The 18,348-nt window shown below is 40.4% G+C and overlaps 1 protein-coding gene across 6 annotated transcripts in view; it reads left to right on the forward strand.

Moving 5' to 3' along the window:
• Nucleotides 1-18,348, forward strand: part of rcan3 (regulator of calcineurin 3) — a 44,268-nt gene that overhangs the window by 10,946 nt on the left and 14,974 nt on the right. Inside the window, exons 1-2 of one of the 6 annotated variants that reach the window (XM_040041369.1) lie at nt 821-6,784; nt 7,366-9,338. The exons of 4 other annotated variants lie outside the window; for them this stretch is intronic. In XM_040041369.1, coding sequence (XP_039897303.1) covers nt 9,252-9,338 — 87 coding nt within the window. In that variant the 5' untranslated portion in view covers nt 821-6,784; nt 7,366-9,251. Of the gene's footprint in view, nt 1-820; nt 9,339-18,348 lie in introns of those variants that run through there. One more of the 6 variants, XM_040041368.1, reaches the window with a different exon arrangement.

Raw genomic sequence — 18,348 nt, forward strand, 5'->3', positions numbered from 1 at the left:
CTACACAGGTGAGTTGTTCAGCTCCTTCTTGTAGCTTCCTGGATTGCGGGTATGGAGTAGAGCTGGTGTTTGCAACATCCTGCAATTATGAAGTGCATCTGTGAAAAAAGTATGTTTGTTGGCTTTTCTGTGATGTTGCGCCTGCTGTAAAAGGGTCGATAGAGAGGAGCAGCAACACTCCCGAGTAAAAAGATTCAAACTGACCTGATCACTGCATTATTCACAAGTTAAAACTTGTGGTCCAAGATGCTGTAGAACACATTACAAAGTCGTTTTCACATTTTTGCTAACTCTCAAAACTATAAAAGTTTCATGCTGGTCTTAGTAGGTCTTAGTAACTGTAACAGAGCCTCCTTATCTGTGTGGACACATTAACAGATGTGGTTAAGAGAGGGGATGCAGATGACATTCCCCAGGAAAGCAAAATAGTCCATCAAAGCAAACTGCAGCAGATATTAACTTATTATTTTTTAAATCATTTTAATGTTTTTGAAATTTAACATTATTTCATGTTAGAATTGAAGTAAATAGCAGAGCTGGGCATGTTGCACGAAGTAGAAGGGAGATTTAATGCTGACCTGTTAAAACATTTGTATCATTACGTTTGATTAGAAAACATGAGGCTGCAAACACATTTAATTCATTAACAGTTTTTACAATATTGTGTAATGTTACAATATTCTTGTTAACACCGTGGTTGTATGTTTAAGTTCTAAATATGATTAGTTGACGCTTTTAATTGGACAAAATAAGTAACTTTTTGTGATCATTACTTGTGGAAATTCTTTTTTCATTTAATCTTACTTGTTAGGTTTATATTTGAATTTGAGAGACAAGTGGTAAAATATCGTAATATCTCCAATGCCACATTAAAAATATCTTAGCACATAAATGTCATTCAGTTACCCTGCGATTTAATAAATCCCACAGCTAATCAAAGCCACTTACATAAATCTGTGATGTAATATTTCAAAAGCTCAAACATAAATATATCTACTTACATCCTTATATACCCTCATCATGGACTTGTTTTGCTGTTTTGTACACCGCCTCCCCCACACCTTCAAAAGAGCTTAGTGGAAATAATTTTTAGCTCTTTGATGTGCGATTATGACTGGTTTTATGTGTGGCTGCTTTGATGAAAATGATGGCTTTTCTTCCACACACGCATCTCGCCCCGCCCTCGCCTACTACACAAGGCTTGATTATGACACTCTAAGATTTACTGTGCTATGTAAGACACTGTGTTATTTGTTCTTAGTCATGCTCTTGCGATTCTATTTAAATCCAGATTATTTTGCGGTTCAATCAGTCTAAAAACAGAAATGTACTGTGGGTGATTTCAAGAATAGCAGTCTCAGTACAACAATAGAGTATGAGCGCCTTTTTAACTGATGCAGAGTATAAACGGACTCTTATGAACGAGGAACAAAAGTAATCATGCAGTCCGTGAAATTGAACAAGGCGATTGCTTTTAGGCAAGAATGTGTCACATTAACGAGCCGAAACAAACCCATAAATAAATAAGAAGTTTAGTAAAGCTGATAGTGAGACATAAATGAAAATAACATTATAATAATGGAAAGCATCCACTGTGTTGTATATCCAGGATGGTTACTTGTGCCTAGTTTTAAAGACTTTGTTTATATCCTCCATATTTTAGATTTTTTTTACTTTTTCACTTGCTTGCATAACTTTTCATTGTCTTAATGTAACCACCAGCTCCCCTCTGAGTTTGCTTTTGAAGCATTATTGTTGGAGGAGAGTTGGAGCAAACAGCATTTAAAACGATTTCTGTATACAGAAAAGGATTATTGATGCTGTTGCTGATGTTTTGTCGTGGAGTATGTTTTTGTTGTGTTTCCTTTTGTTTTGGTCCCTTATTTAGCTTTGTTTGTTCATTTCTGTTCCCATCATTGTCCTTTCCCGCCCACGAGTGCTCTCTTTGCTATCATTGTCTACTTTTCACCATCTCCATCATGCTGCCTATTGGCTGTACTCGGGTTAATGGCAGCTGGGGGCAGGTGTGGCATTCTGTTGTACGCTTTTGAGCAGTTGTTGCTTTGATAATTATTTGGTTGTGTGAAATGGATCTTAAGCTTAAGCATAAACATTTCCTACTTTATTTAAATTTAGTGTGCTCAGTCTACAATCTCATTGCACCAGTGCACCACTTGTGCCCATCTCAGCTGCCATTAGAATCCCATAGCTTTCAATTAGATCTGAAAGAATAGAACGCTCTTCCATCCTCTGGTGAACAGTCTTATGATTTCTTTCTTTCTCTTTGTTTGCTTGCCTTGGAAAATGATACCCATTTCTCAGAATACAATGTTTTCTTCAAAGCTTTGAAACTGCCTCGGGTCCCTCCCTGTTCTTTCTTCTTCTTCTTCTCCTTTGTTATGTTTCCTTTAGCAGCGGTGTTGCCTGCATATGGGTCAACGAGTCCGCCTAGCCCAATCCAAAGATTTGACCTGATTTCAAAGCAATCAGTGGAACCATCGGCACGTGTCACTCTGTGTTTCCTCCTCCTCTCGCTCTGTCTCTGTCCTCCCCACAGAGCTATACGGCAGCTCATCTCTCCAGCTCCTAAGCTGCTGGACGGGGTTAAAATGTTGAACAGCTGCTGGTGGCCCACCAGATGTGGGCTGTGGACCAAAAACATACTGTGCAGTCCGTTCTCATATTTGTTATGCAGTTTGCAAAAAGCTGTTTTTTTTATTTTATTTCATTTCTTAACAAATTTGCACATTATTAGAATTGAAATGCACCACACTAAAGAATGTATTTAATAAAACATGGTTAATAGATAACTATAAAAAGCTATTAAGTCGAACTATAAAACTAGGAATGACTGTGACCAGTTGACTAGACAAATAAATATTTGCTGCCCTTCCTTAGTCGGTTAAAATGATTATTTCTATTGTATTAATGTATAAAAGCAGGTAACTGTTGCGTCTAAGATGCTACAATACCACCATCCATAGCTACATGCCCAAAAGATGCTAAATGGGAAACAATTGAATGGGAAGTTGTTAACAAACAAGCTGATAATACTGATGACAGTCATGGTAACAATCATAGTTCTGCAGCACTCAATTCAGAAAATTGATATTTGTAGAGTGTCGGTGCAAAAATCTTGAGCAGTGATTTATTAAAACGTCTGCAAAAATACGTGGAAATACAATATATAAGGAAAAAATAGAATTTGAACAATTCTAACGAGCTTCAACACCAATCGAACTCCTTTATCTAAGCTTTCTTGTAATTTCTTTAAGTAGTCTTCAGGAATAGTTCTCAGGGCTTCTTGAACAACATTCAGAGCTATTCTTTGGTTGTTGGCTGCCGTTTGTAGTGTTCTCTGTCAAGATGATCCCGCACTGCTTCAATAATGTTGATGTCCGAGCTCTGGGAAGATCAATCCATTACTGACAGTGTTCCATCCATTGTGCGGTTTTCTATCCAGATATGCTTTTATTGTGGTGTGTTTGGGATCATTGTCAGGCTGTAAAATGAAGCCATTGCAAATCGGATTCTTCACATTTTTAAGGACACACTGTACACCATGCCAACACATGCCAAGTTTGGGGGTAATAGAGTAGGTCTTTGAGAATCAATGCAAAGTATGTTAATGCAAAAATACTATTTTATGCTGGTAAAACTGTGTTATCTTAGCATTTTTCCATAGATTTACAGTTTAAAATGGTTATTTGCTAAGTCTGTTATGTGTAGACACAGCATTGGTTAGGTTAGGTGAGTTGAGGTTGCAGATGGACAGCAATTGTGGTCAATTATGAAGGAGTTTAAATAGCATTCCATATGTAAAATGTAGAAGTGGATATGGATAAGAGTGCCAGCTGAGCCTTCAGCTGATGTCGGCTAGCGCTGAGATCAGCTAATTTGCCAGGATTGCTGTTGCTTTGGTGTATCGTTATCTCACAGGTTAATGTTGGCACGGCTATTCTCCAGATAGGTACATTAGAGAATTTCAAGATGTCAAACGTGCTTTCAAATCTATGACCACTACATATTTAATGACAATACATTTTAAGGGGAAAAATGAATAATTTAAGAGTAACTTTCAAAAATGCTGATCTGTCAGCAGCTGTCATCAGATTTTGATTTATCTAGCTAAATCTTGATTGTAAGTACGTGATATGAGCTTTTTTACACCTGAACCCTACCCAGGAGTGCAGTGCACATATTGAAATTCTGTTTGCATAGGTGCAGATTTCCCATGTTAACAGGCTCATTTCTGTTAATTAGGAGAAAATAGTTACAGTCAGATTTGACCTTTGGGAGTTGTGCCTATCACTGTTAATTAAAGTTTGATTGCCAGAAGTCATGTAAAACTCTCGTCTATCAGCATATTTCACATCTGAATGACTTCAGCAGCTTCATCATCCTCCCCTCAATTTTCTGAGCTCAATTGCAGAATTCAAACCACCAGATTAAAAAGAGAAAAAACGTTTGGGGCTTTGAAGCAGTGTTGATGGAGGCTACTTGTTTTCGTCGTTTCTGTTGTGTGCTCATCTTCAGGTTTTGACGCTGTACTTTGCACACAGCAGGACCTTGCTCTCTTTCACTCTGTTTCACTCAGCCCCTCACTACTTTTATTCCCTCTACACCAGCTCTGCCTCTCTGTGCTATTCTTTTCTCCCTCATGCTGTCTCACCTACACTCTGTAGATCTGTCTCTCTGCCCTGTAGACATTCTTTTATCCTCCCATCCCTCTGTCTCCCTCTGGCTCCCTGCGCCTGTACTTGGCTGCTTGCTATAAAAATAGCTTGGCCTAGATTACAGCAGCTGCATTGGCGCTGGCACTACAGTTGGTTTGGCTGGGCCAAGTGAGGTAGCCTGTTGTAATAAGAGGTTGGCAGTGAAGAGATGGAGTGCATGTGTGTATGTGTACATGTGTTTGTGTGTAAACATATACTAACGCGTGTCTTTGTGTTCATTTTTAATACACAGGCAATATACAGTATACTGTAGATTTGCATGCAGTTATTAGAGTTGTGCTTGTGCAGAGAAGCGTTTGGTTATATATGTGCATGTGCATGCATGTGTCCATATTATGAGCATGCGTGTATCAGCCCACCAATGGTGATCCACTGCCCTGATTCCCCCCCCCCCCCCCCGCTCCACTGCAGAGCTCCACTTCAGAATACAAATTGTGTTCGTCAGTGAGTCTGAGACAGTGTCTCATCCTTTGAGCATCTCTGCTGCCTCTCCGTCCACTCCTCTCCTCATCTCTTATGAAGTGCATTGTGCACATTAGAGAGAGCAATAGCTGGATTGCTATCCTATTGACTGCACTTTATGTGATAATTGCATGTATAACCGCTTATTGGTCATAAAGAAGCGAGGTTTAAGTGAAAGACAAAACACATTAGGTTACCAGGGGTTTACATTTCCTAAATCTAACCGTGTTCTTGGCATGTATCTTTACACTTTATATTTAGACACTGTTCTGTCAATATCTGCCTACAAAAAGAGACAACCGTACTGCAGCTTTTACTGTGTCACTACTAAATTAGCTGCAGCTTAAGCAAACAGATTAAACTTGACAGAATATTTCTATTTTAGGAGATGCACTTTGGAGTTGCTGGTGGACATATTTTGTTACCTTGCCAACAGTCTTTAAGTGAAGCTAAATTTATAGACCGCTGCCGGAATCCACATATTAACCGTACAGATGTAAGAGTGGTATCGGTTTTCTCATCTTGGCCTCAGGAAGATTTTTGTATGACGTGGAATTTATGGAAGCATATACATACAGCGTACCTCAGTAAATTGAATCTATAAAACAGTGCTGACCATAACAGCATTGTTACTTATAGCTAACAATAGACCAGAACATCTTCAGTTCTGCTGTTAACCCTCTAAATTGCCAGCATTTGAAAGGAAAAAATGAAAAACGTAGTGTTCCTCAGGTTTTTTCTTTCAGATTTTTATATAAGCCTTTATATTTTTCTGCACAAAGTCTTGTTTGGGCTCTCTTCATCCTGTGAGATCTAACAGAGAGAATTGTGAATGAGGAGAGAAGAATTGAGAATGAGGAGGAGCAGAGCTGCAGAATGAGGCCAGAGAGGAAGAAAAGTGCTTCATCATCCGCGGCGATCCATCCTACTTATCAGCTGCGACAAAACAGATCAAAGGAAGCTGCGCTTCGGTAGCCGAAAACAACACATGCAGTGGTCTGTACGGTTTGTTGATGCCAGTGGCCACAGCAGCGCTCCTTTAACCTTGACCCACCCACGACATTCATGTGAACTAATTATTTAGCTCTGATTTAGCACCATTCCTTACTGCCTTTAGTCCTTATTTTTAATTTAACAGACCCAATTCTACTCATATGTGTTGTTTCTGTACATTTTCTTCTTAAACATAAATTTTTGGACATACTTTTAAATCAAATCCCCATTAGATATATATATATATATATATTTAGTTCATATTATTAATAATCTGAACTTCTGGCCAAAGCTAAAGGGGGAGCCTGCGGTGGTACCTGAAATGTAATGTGTTATCATTTCAATGTGTCAGATCCCCTTTTTTATCTGTCGTCCTCAGTGCATCATTGTAAATATAACCATCTATTCACTTGTTTCTGCTTGTCCAGTTTGGGCAGTAAGTAACTGTGGTTCAGCTAGAAGATCCTGGGTTTGAATCTAAGGCCTGGCTGGGAGCCTGTCTCTGCAGAAATGTGGTTGTGGGTACTCCAGCTTCCTCCTACAGAACAAAGATGTGCATGGATATACAGAAGTAGCCCCAGACTCACATGCAGGTTGGTTATCACCAGCATGTGTGCTACATGCCGTAAGTGGTAAATTTGCAGTGCCACATGGTCTAATATACTGTTTTACAGTATGTTACAATATTCCAGAAGTAATAATTGATTAGTTCCAGGAAGAAAGGACCTAATCTCTGTTTATCTGCAAACATTTGCTTTGCTGATCTTTCTGTTAACAAGAAGTGAAACTTACTTTTTTTTCCAGCTTTGACCCAAAGCTTTGTAAATAGGGGAAAGTGAAAAGAGAATTTTCCAAGAGGGCATAAATAAATGATCACAACCTCTGGCAAACTTAGACTACATTAAATTCAAGTAAACAGAGCTGATTCAAAAGAAAAGACGACATATGCGTGCCGCTTTATCACTCCTCTGCGTGTGATTAATGAGCTGTGGGAGTGCTTTTGATGTAACATCTAAACCTGTCAGGTATCATCACCAGCGCTGCCTGCTCGTGCTGCCATGACTTGAAAGACTAAAACAGTTTCAATCTCAACAGATGAAGCAGCTGACGGTGCTTTTCAGACAAGGTCAACATGTTACTGTGTCTGATATGTTGTGTTTTGTGGCTTTTACAGGGGAATTTTTCCAGACCGAGTGACTGACACTGTCTGCTGGAGGAATGTCACAGTCATCCATAAATATCTTTCTCATGTTCTCCGTCTGCTCAGTGTGGACAATGCCTGACACACACAGACAGAAATAGCCCTCACGGCCCAGAGCCTTAATATTAATGGCTTATAGGGGCTTTGTTGTCTCGGCTGGTTAGACAATTATTATTATGAAATGGAGTGCTGGAGAGACAGATGATCTGAGTGATGGAAAGAAGACAAGGTGCGTTAGCATTTTACGCAATGGCATAATGTCTGTGGAATCTGGAAAATGATTGGTCTTCAACTGGAATGGAAACTCAGTCTATCAGTATAATCAAGGAGCTGTGGCAGCATCACCAGCTTCATCAGCTGCTTTATTGTGAGTCATAAAGAGCCACAGTACCACTAAAGTACAAACCAGTAACTGAAAAGTTCTTAAAAAGTTTTCGAGGCATCGAAATGCTGACAAAATAAGGTAGATCTATTAACAGCATGCAGACAGACATCGGCATGATGGGCTTTTAGGCTTGTTGTTTGTCTGTATATTCCTATTCTCATGAAGTCACAGACCATGTCAACTGAAGGCAGCAAACAACTGACATCCGTGGTTATGCAATTGTGGCTTGACAAGGCAAAAAATAAAGCAGCGGATGCTTTCAGCGGAAAACATATTTTTCATTCACAGTGCTGATGGTAAGCCAGTAATCAGAGTGTATGTAATGTGCTGTGTTGGGCAGAAAAACTACACAAACACAGCTTGTATAGGATTGACTTTAACAGTTGATTTCACAAGGATTGTATTCATAACAGTGACAGCACATGTTAATAGACACCAATGTACCAGAAATATAAGGTGCAAACATTATAGCAGAACTGCTAATTTACATCTGTAGTCCCGGAGCAGGTCGCATAAGAACTTTATAATAAACAAAGACATGTAGCTGTGAGCCTTGTGTAACTTGATACTGCTAGAAATCATGCTGGACTAAAACGGATGCTGTGGATTAAGAGAATATTCAGCAGAAAATCCAAACCATACACCTCCACGCTCCAGTATACTGACTATAACCTTGTGATCTGAGATGTATTGAATTAACTTGATGTCTATTTCTGGAAAGGTAATGTTGAATCAGCTCCTCGCTTTTATTGTAAGATGATATTTTGTCTTATCTCCTCTCTGACTCCCTGAAGAAGTGAACCGTAACGGTACAGTTGAGGATCTCTCATGCTACACTTGAACCTGTGCTTATACAGCTTCTGCTCTCATTGTCCACCCCATATTTGTTGTCAGTATATCACAAAGACATCAGGTGTAAACACGACTTTCTTCTTAATGAATGGGTTGGTCTGTGTGACTCTGATGCTGGTGTTATTTGACGTAAACATGGATTGATTTTTTTTTTTTCAAAGATGGTTGTGACACATTTTTCTCCCTCAACCCCGCGAACACAAAAGACAATTGTAATAAAAATAAAATGCAACAAAAGCGGAATAAACCGGCCGGTGAATTCTGCAGTGCGCCCTGCGTGGTTCGTCAAGCTCTACAGTGGCGTAAAACAAGACGAACGTGAGGATGGTAATGACGTCAATGTGGAGCCAGGAGCGGGGAGGGCAGGAGCCAGAGAGAGAGAGAGACGGAGAGAGTTTGTGCAGTTGCTGCAGCATCACTCACAGCAGCGCGTAAGTGCAGCGAGGAGTCCAGCCTCGACTCACGCAGCCGATTAAAAAAGAAACCATCCAGAACAGTCCGCCGGACTTAACCGCAGCTTCCTGGAGAAAAAAGCGACAGATATCTGCGTTTTCTGCGCCCCGCTAGAGTGGAAGAGAAAGACTTTTACTCATTTTTTTAAAAACCCAAAACACGCAAGGGAATGCCATCGATAAATATGAAACTGGAGATGGTGACCATCATCGCCTGCGAAGTAGATATTGAGGTGTTTACATCAGATAAAATGCAGGTACGGTTCACCCATAAAAAATGCACGTTGAAATGAAGCCTGCTTTTTGCGGTGTGGTTGTGCAGCAGTTTGCTCGGGGCGACTGCATGCTGCCCCTGTAGAAGCGCATGAATGTCTTGGGTGACGTTGAATGCAGCCCTTCCTCAGACGAGGATTTTTATCAATGGGAGCCGCATCTCGGGGAGACGCACGCGCCGCGCGTGCACGCCGCAGTGATTGACGCTGAATGAATTGCAAAAATTGCTGAAAAATGCACGAATGTTTTTTTTTTAAGGAATCATTGTGTATGCGTCAGTGTGTGTGTGTCAGGCTTCAGATAGACGGCAATTATAAGATGAGGCTCGCAAGGCGATATTGGAATGGGGTGTGATGAAGTGGATTGTCCATGCAAGACACATGTATGGAAATAAGCGAGGCGATGTTTAGACGCAGTGGCGAACAGGCTGTCTTGTACCCCCCCCCCTCCTGTTTTATCTCTGGCCTTACAGCAGCATTGCAGGTACATCAGGTTAAACGTGATGCCGGAAAAAAATATTAAAAAAACTCGGCGAACATGAATAAACATGCAGTGGCATAAAAAAATCCTGGTATAAGTGATTGAAATTGATGCCCTAGGAAATGATAATGGAAGGGGGGGGGGCTAATAGTTACAATTAGATTTGCCTTTGAGTACATTTGTGTCACTATAAATTCAGTATTGCACCCCCTATGGCAGTGTTTTTCTAAAAGCCCTCAGAACTGGGGTGGGCAATTTATTTTCCCAAGGGCCCACGTGAAACACTGGTGGAGGTATGCACCAATACTCTAATAGTGATATATAATTAATACTAAGCTGAAGTCAATTCTGCTCAGTTCTGTTGTGGTGTGGCACTCCATAACAGCTCCAGTTTCTCAGTTGGGCCCTTAGGGAAAATCAGCTGCCCACCCCTGCCTTGGGACACATCAGATACAGGTATTTGATAAACTGTGGGTCAGGAAAGCAGTTGCAATCAGATGAGTTCAAAATGAGCTTCAGGACCCCACCTTTGGCACCACAACATGCCAAGTTTGAGGCTTAAAAGGCTATGCAGATGGTCGGCCAAAGCTTGGCTCACCCGCTAAACCCTTTGGAAATTCCATGTCAGAATATATTCCCTCACCTGCTGCCTGCATGTCTGCTTGTCTGATCTGACTCATCACCAAAAATGACTGAAATACGAAAAGGGTGAAGGAATTCAAAATAAAGTAGCAGTATAAGGGGCTGTAGTGCAGCCTGGAGGTATAAGGACTTATCTGGCCTACAAACTTCAAATAATCCCTCTGTGGTTCTCACACTTAAGTGCTGTTGTGCTCTGGTGATATAGGCTAATTTTCTACCCTACAGAAGCTCAAATCTCAGTCACCACACCCAGCTTATAGACCATTAATTTTTTTTATTCATTCATTTATTTATTAGCAGTTTAATGTTTATCACTAACCTTCCCAAGCTATTCCAGTAACATGTACATAGGTGGATTGTTGAAGTTTCATTTCCATCTCTTAATGATGTTGTTGTGCTTGTTTGCTCCTGTTTTATGCTGTAAATATGTAACACAAAAAAACAGTCCCTGTTGACAACTGACTCATCCTATGGTCTGTGGCCCCTAGCTAGCCAGGCAGCTGCTGTGATTGCTCCCAGGTCTGACAGTTTCTAAACCACTGCAGACCAGCCAAGGTGAAAGACACCAATGTATCACCCTGCAGTTGTTCTCCAATTATAGGAGATTCAAATTTCCCTAGGGGATGTTAGAGTAAGAAAAACGACTGACGAGCTTCACCGTGGAACCTCTAAAGTGTTGATTATTTAGGATTTCGACTCACCCGTGACCTAATGTCTCTCAATTTATTGTACAGTTCATGATTGTGTGTTTCAAGGGGAGTCTAGGGTTGGATGTGTCATTTCTTTCGATGTGAAAAACCTTCATTAAAACCTGCTGCTCCTTTAGATCGTCCGTCCTCCTCTGACAGGCTAGACACAGACAGGGGCAGGCCAGTCTGATCAGAGGACAGTCTTCACTAAACCTTCCTGTCAAACCGCTCTTATCAGCCCACCTCTCACAGACTCCGCCAAAGAAAAGGGGGGTATGTGCACAATTAAAACAGCAGACAGAGGACTGAATAGCACAAAGAACACTAGTAATCCTGGTTTCTAGTGCACTGAGAGTGATGGAGAGCACAGAAGAAGAGGGCAGATTAAAGATGGGCACGTGGGGAGCACGCTCAGATTGAACCCACCTCCCCGTCAGTCTATTCTTGTTTTTTTTATTATCATTTAACCAGATCTGAGCCTGTCTGAGGCCCATGTTTTTATTACTATGCCTAAATCTGTAGATGACAGATAATAATCGGAATGCTGTTTTGTTCCAAAGCACTTTGGGTGAACTTAAGTGGATTGATGCTATTTATAGACCAGTCAAGGAAAGATTAAGCAGTGTTGGTGTTTGAAAGGGGAACATGAAGAAAAACAAGTGAGTGCTTTGACATGGTTGAAAACGCCGCGGCTCGGGTCTTTGCTGATTACATCATTAATGAGACAGACTGAGAGGCTACGCACAGGGTAGGTTGTTGTCATAATAATGGGAAGGCTGATGGTGTAGAAGGCTCTCTTTTTTCCAGAAAGTGCTTGGGATCCATTTTAGATTAAACAAAAGGACTGTTGATGTGAAGTTCGGCAAGGCCGGAGGTGCAGGTTGACTGCATGCACACCTCATGTCATTACCTGCAGAATGTACCAGCATAAGCAGATGACAGCACGGGACACATTTTGAAGGTCGTAGCATGTTTTGGCATGCTGTGAGTGTATTTTAGGACAAAGCTTGCCTTTTCAGTTACAGTTACCATGCATGCTTGATTTGATGTTGACACTTTCATGTAATTTTTTTTTAAAATATCCACTTGCACTTTCATATAGGTGTAAATAGATAATGCGCGCCTGTCCACCTGCTCTTTCTCTTGACAAGTTCGTCTCTGGTTTCACTCAGTCGCAAAATATGTGTGTGTTGTTTCTTTCTTTTTTTTGGAGGGTGGGTGGGCGTTAATTATGATGCCTATGTAGTGCTTTACACATTTGCCTAACAACCAAAAGATGTCCGCTTTGATCCCAGGAGAAGACACAAATCCCTGTTGGGATGTGTCAGGAAGGGTATCCGGTGTAGAAATCTGGCAAATCGAACATGCCGAGCTACTCACTGAGGCGACCCCTTGTGAGTAAGGGAGCAGCCGAAAGTATATTTATGATATGTTTAACACATCAGTGTTGCTGGAGAAAACAGCATTTTGACATCATGACCTCTTCACACTTACAGCTCCATCGGTTCTCCCGACAGTCAGACCCGCCTCATCATGAAAACAGCACACAGAGGCTACACTGCAAACCACCAAGTACAGCTATTTTCGACTTATGCCTGATTTCCCCCACACAGAAGACTCTAGTAACACTGACACACTCACACACTCCAACCACAACAGTGAGTCAGCGGACTCGCAGGCCTACAGACAAACATCTCTGTCAGCAAACACAAACAGCACCTCGCAGAGGACACTGGGAGAATTCTCCATCCACCTGGGTCACTTTCCATTTGTCCCGTCGACTGTCTGTCTTTCTGCCCGTCTCTCACTTCCCTGCGTCTGTTCTCACGCTTTGCTGTTGCAGAAACCGCGCTGGTTATGAGGAAGGAGACGAGATCTGATGACTAATCTGCGCTTTTGTTGTTCAGCAAAACTGAAGAGTGATTTTGCTGACGTCTGTGATGTTTTCATTCTTTCCCGCTGTCTTTTTTTAATGTGCTACGTTACATAACATGTTGTCATCGCGCTTCATTTAGGAAGTTTATTTTAAGCATATAAACAGCACAGGAAGGTAAAAAGCAATATACTAGACCATAGTTTTATATAGAGATATTTTCTATCCTTTGCTTAAACCCTAACTATATAAGTATATATGTGTGTGTGTGTGTGTGTGTGTGTGTGTGTGTCCCAGGCCTCTGGTAGAGGACCTGAGCTTGAAGGGTAAAGATTGCCCGAAGGGTGAGTGTGGAATTTTTTTTATATAGGCCTTATGTACAATATAGCAGAGTGAAGATAAAAATATACATGTATCAGTCCCACTTAGACATTTGGCCTTTTGTTTTAATATTCTAGGGAAATACCACTGACAGAGCTCTTAGTGCATACCGAATAACCATGCATTAGATTTGAGCGTTCATGTTATCTTAGACTCACATTTAAAAACATTGTTGTGATGCTGCCAGACCAGGTGTTTGTGTAAGGCAAGAGGCAGAGAAGCAACAGGAGGGTAGGGTAGGGAAGGCAGAATGGATGTAGACATCGGCAGTATCATTTTCTGTGCTGGTAGGAAACTAGATCTGCATATTGGCAGGGTTGAGCGATCCTGGGTCTGAGCAGTGGGCTCAGGTGTGCCTGTTCCCCCCACTCTGGGCACTGGGCAGGCGGCATTCACATTTGCCTGAAACCCTAGATAAGTGCTCCAGCTCAGGTGTCAGCTAAAGGTTAGTGCTGTGTCCGTTAGGGTGACGTAGAACAAAGGACATGCTCCTGGCTTGGGTGTCTGGTTACCATGTAGCCAAGATGACATGACTGTGTGATAAGATTAGATGCAAAATAAAAAAGGTCTTGCAATGGAATGTAGGGGCTCCCAATTTACTTACCGAGGACAAAGAGTTCGGAAACGGCATCATGCAGTGACTGGTCTTTGTTATTGAAGGTTCTTGTGGAACATAATTTTCTTGTCAGAATTTCCAATTAGATTTCCTGTCTCAGAAAAATGGCTGTGAGAATGCAAGGGACTGAAAAAGCAACATCAAGCCAATTACTAAGGAAAAACACAGCAAGAGTTTTACATACCCTGCAGTCTATGGAGTATACACTGCACTGCACTGTGAAAGCTAAGGGCAAAAACTAATAATATTAAGTATAGAGCTGTGTGTTTATCCATATGCGGCACATAGATTAATAGATTATGCATTCAATTGTATATCCTAAAATAAACACACTTGTGAGTCTCAGTTTCTAAAAGCAAGTACATTTTTCTTTTTGTGCAATTTTGCTTTTAGTTATATAACGCCAAATCCCAGCAACAGTGGCCTCAAGGGAACTTATATTGTAAGGTAAAGACCCTACAATAGTAAAAAGAAAACCTCAACAATCAAACAACGCTCTTTGAGGAAGAACTTGGTGACAGAGGGAAGGAAGAACTCCCTGTTAACAGGAAGAAGCTTCCGGTAGAACCAGTCTCAAGGAGGAGCAGCCATCTGCTGAGACCAGTAAATCAAACACTGTGGAGTTTTGGGACTTTCGGTGTCTTAATATAAGGAATTTGACATGTAATTGTAAACTGTTAGGGCCATGAAAGTTTCTCTCCTGTTTCAGAGCAATTCATAAGGAATTAAAAGTACATTGGTAGATATGTGATGCGTCTAGGGTCATGCTTTTACCATTTTGAATCACTGTCCATAATATTTCTGCAACAACACATGGTGATGTAACTGTGCAGCATGCTCTTGCCTTTGTTTCTGCACTGCTTAATCATCACTAGAGATGCTGTATCACCACAGAGTAATGCACTGATTGCCACCAGAGATGTTGAAAGAGGGTAAAATGCAAGAGTGAGCAGTAGGAAGCGAGAGTGGTGAGCTCATTTGTCTGTACTCTGCGGCCTGAGTTAAGGACTGTTGGTGTGGCATCTTTTAGCCACCTTATGTAATGTTGTGTAACTCTCTGGATTATCCTCACCTTAAAAGCGTACGGATCTGCGTGCGAGCCAACTAGAAATTTTATGCGTGTGCTTGTATCACCATCTGTGTGTTCTGCCTAAATGGAGCTGAAGAGGAAAAGCTCCAGCTTCGATAAAAAATCGTTTTAAAAAAACCCGTAATGACCACGTTGGCGGTAATAGGATTAATGAGTCTCCCTGTGCTATAAACTGATTTCTAGCTCCCTGTCGTGGACACGTTGTGCCCTTGGCAGTGGCAGCATAGCACTGCAGCGTTGGGCCCTGTCAATTCAGCTCATTGCTCAAGGTATTTATTCACCTGTATAACACTTGGCCCATTCACATGCCTTCCCAGTGTTTTCAGAGCCGTCACAATGAAGACAAAGTTGTTAATCACAGATTGTTCTCACTGTTTTGTAATACTAAGGATTTGCTGCTATGCTAATGTTAATGGCTGATTTGAGGAAAGCTGTGATTCCCTATGTTGGTACAGGTCACTGCACACACACAAACACACACGCACAATCTTTATCCGGAGTTTATCCAGTGATACTGAGTCTGATTTTTTTCTCTCTGACACATTACCTAATCCTAAGTAGTCACAAGCTAACAGTAGCTTACAATGTTTTATATTGCTAAAACACTAACCCCTAACCTCCAGGCTGAATGTAGCCATAACAGCCAACAGAAACCACTGAGCACCTTAAAATACACTCGAGTTATAATTTGTATGCGGCATGTTACAAGCGTATTGTAAAATACTCAAGTACTTTATGTTTCAGTTCAGGGCTTTTACGTTGGTTTTTGGAAACTCTCTGGTGTTTATTTATTTAGGACCGTGCATGTTAATGAACATAAATGTAAAATAAATTACATGTATGTAAACATGCCAGATTATAGCCAAGGGCTAATTTCCATCTGTTGTCCATAAAACATTAAAAAATAGACATAATTATTCATAAAAAATTCATAATTCATTTATAATAAAAACTCCATCACCAAACTCACACATATCATTCTATTCCCAAATAAAACATTAAAACTATACAACTCATACATGATCACACACTTGATTTGTCCATAACCAGTTTTTAACCTGTGCCTTAAACAAGTTGAATGTCGAGCATTCTCTAATGGATCGGGGAAGACTGATCCACAGATGGCCACCCTGGACAGAAAGGACGTTCTGCCCAAATGCTGTCCGTCTGTGGGGAATAAACAAGTCTCCTCGGGTTGTAGCTCGAGTGGTCCTGTCTGAGCTTTCTTTATGCCTAATGAACTGCTTTAGTGGTGGTGGAGCAAGGGAGTGTAAGACTTTATATATTAAACACACTCTTTTAAGTTTCACTAAGTTATTGAAGTTCAGTAATTTATGTTATGTGTTGGATTTTGGCTCTTTTGGGGGAGCACTAGTTTGCACACCTCTCCATCAAGCATGTAAAACAATACTAGACAGAAAATGAATTGATGTTGATCGCATTGCTCATAAATATTTAAACAGTTAATATATGAAGTATTTCTTTATGCAGTTTATTGAACTATTTATGCCAATGAAGCCGTGTTGAGCTCATTCATGAACTTCAATTCAATTCAATTTTATTTGTACACAACTCAACAACAGTCGCCTCGAAACACTTTATATTGTAAGGTAGACCCTACAATAATACATACAGAGAAAAACCCAATAATCATATGACCCCCTATGAGCAAACACTTTGGCGACAGTGGGAAGGAAAAACTCCCTTTTAACAGGAAGTAACCTCTGGCAGAACCAGGCTCAGGGAGGGGCGGGGCCATCTGCCGTGACCGGTTGGGGTGAGAGAAGGAAGACAGTAACTTACATATACATATAGATACATATATATATATATATATGTGTGTGCATATTTTTATCTATCTATCTGTATATATATAGATATCTATATGTATATGAACGTGTCTGGACATAAAGGGTTTTTTTTTTTTGCTTCTGTAAGGCTTCTTGTTTCTGTTTGTAGTTTGCTTATAGGATTAATGGATCAAGCTTGAGTAAGTAGTCTCTGGTAAGAGTAAAACAGAGGTAGCATTTTTACAAAATGCAGTCTCAAAACCCACTGGCTAACATCTGAAGCTTTTAAAAATGTCTCTTCCATTGTAAACAAAGATCAGGAAACCGTGGCGAATGATTTTTGCTGTATACAATGGAAGCTGCAAATGTTGGCAGTTATCCCCACAGGTAAAGTCATCAGATAATAGCAGATGGGTTCCCAGATTGCCAGTTAACTAAATTTCTCAAAGAAGCTGGAAAAAAAGTGGTGGTAAAATTTAGCGGATATGTACAATTAGAATCTACGTTTAATAAAGTCACTTCCAAGCCATTTGAGTTATTGACTTTCAGTTTTTTAAACAAAGAGATAAACTATTATGTAGTTTACAGATGTTTCATTGAAGTTAGAAGATTTTCAAAGTCCTGCCTTTACTTTAATACTAATGTGAACATGGCTAGAACAATTATCAGTAATCTGAGATGGAAAAAAGGGTGACTAACGAGGTGTAATAAATAATTTCCCTTTATTTAGACGCTATATGAGGAGTAGATAATGGATGTTAGTGGTCCTGCACAATAAATGAAACTTAAAAACCTAGAAAACTCAAGAAATCCTCTTTGTAATTTGAGTTTTTATTTTATTTTATAATTTTTTTTACTGTGATTTCTCTAAAATCCGCCACTTGAAGGGTCTTCTATATTTTAAATATAATACATATTCAACTGGAAAGCTATTAGAGAAAGTATACTGGAACAGAAATGCATGCAGGTACAGTTATTTTTCGTCCAGCGCCGTCTGTTATCTCTCCAATCAGATCTTCCTACCTTGTTCGTCCTCATTACATTGGTTCCAGTTTGGTCCTTTAGGGAGGACAGTAATTAAAAACAATTGTCTACACGCTTAAGAAATGAATTTTCTTAATTATTCCAGCATTATCTATTTTTAGTGTAACACCATCCCCCACTCACCCAGAAGCTCTGTGGCCTAGTTTGTTGATTTTCACCCAAATCCAATTCAAGCGTGAGGGTCTGGATTAGACTGTGTTAAAGCTCGGCACGTGTCGCAGAGAAAGCTGAGTAATTCCCCAAAGGAAGGGGGAAAAAAACAAAACCCTTCTTCACGTCCCAATTAGGTTTGGTTAATCTTTTCATTTTGATCCAAAACGCCAAATGGTGTAATTCAACATGGAACTGAACAAGCTTGTGGATTACAGTCATGGATTGTGCTCTGAGTG

The sequence above is a fragment of the Simochromis diagramma genome, unplaced genomic scaffold (assembly GCF_900408965.1).
Source record: "Simochromis diagramma unplaced genomic scaffold, fSimDia1.1 OVJJ01000304.1, whole genome shotgun sequence".
NCBI classification, from domain to species: domain Eukaryota; kingdom Metazoa; phylum Chordata; class Actinopteri; order Cichliformes; family Cichlidae; genus Simochromis; species Simochromis diagramma.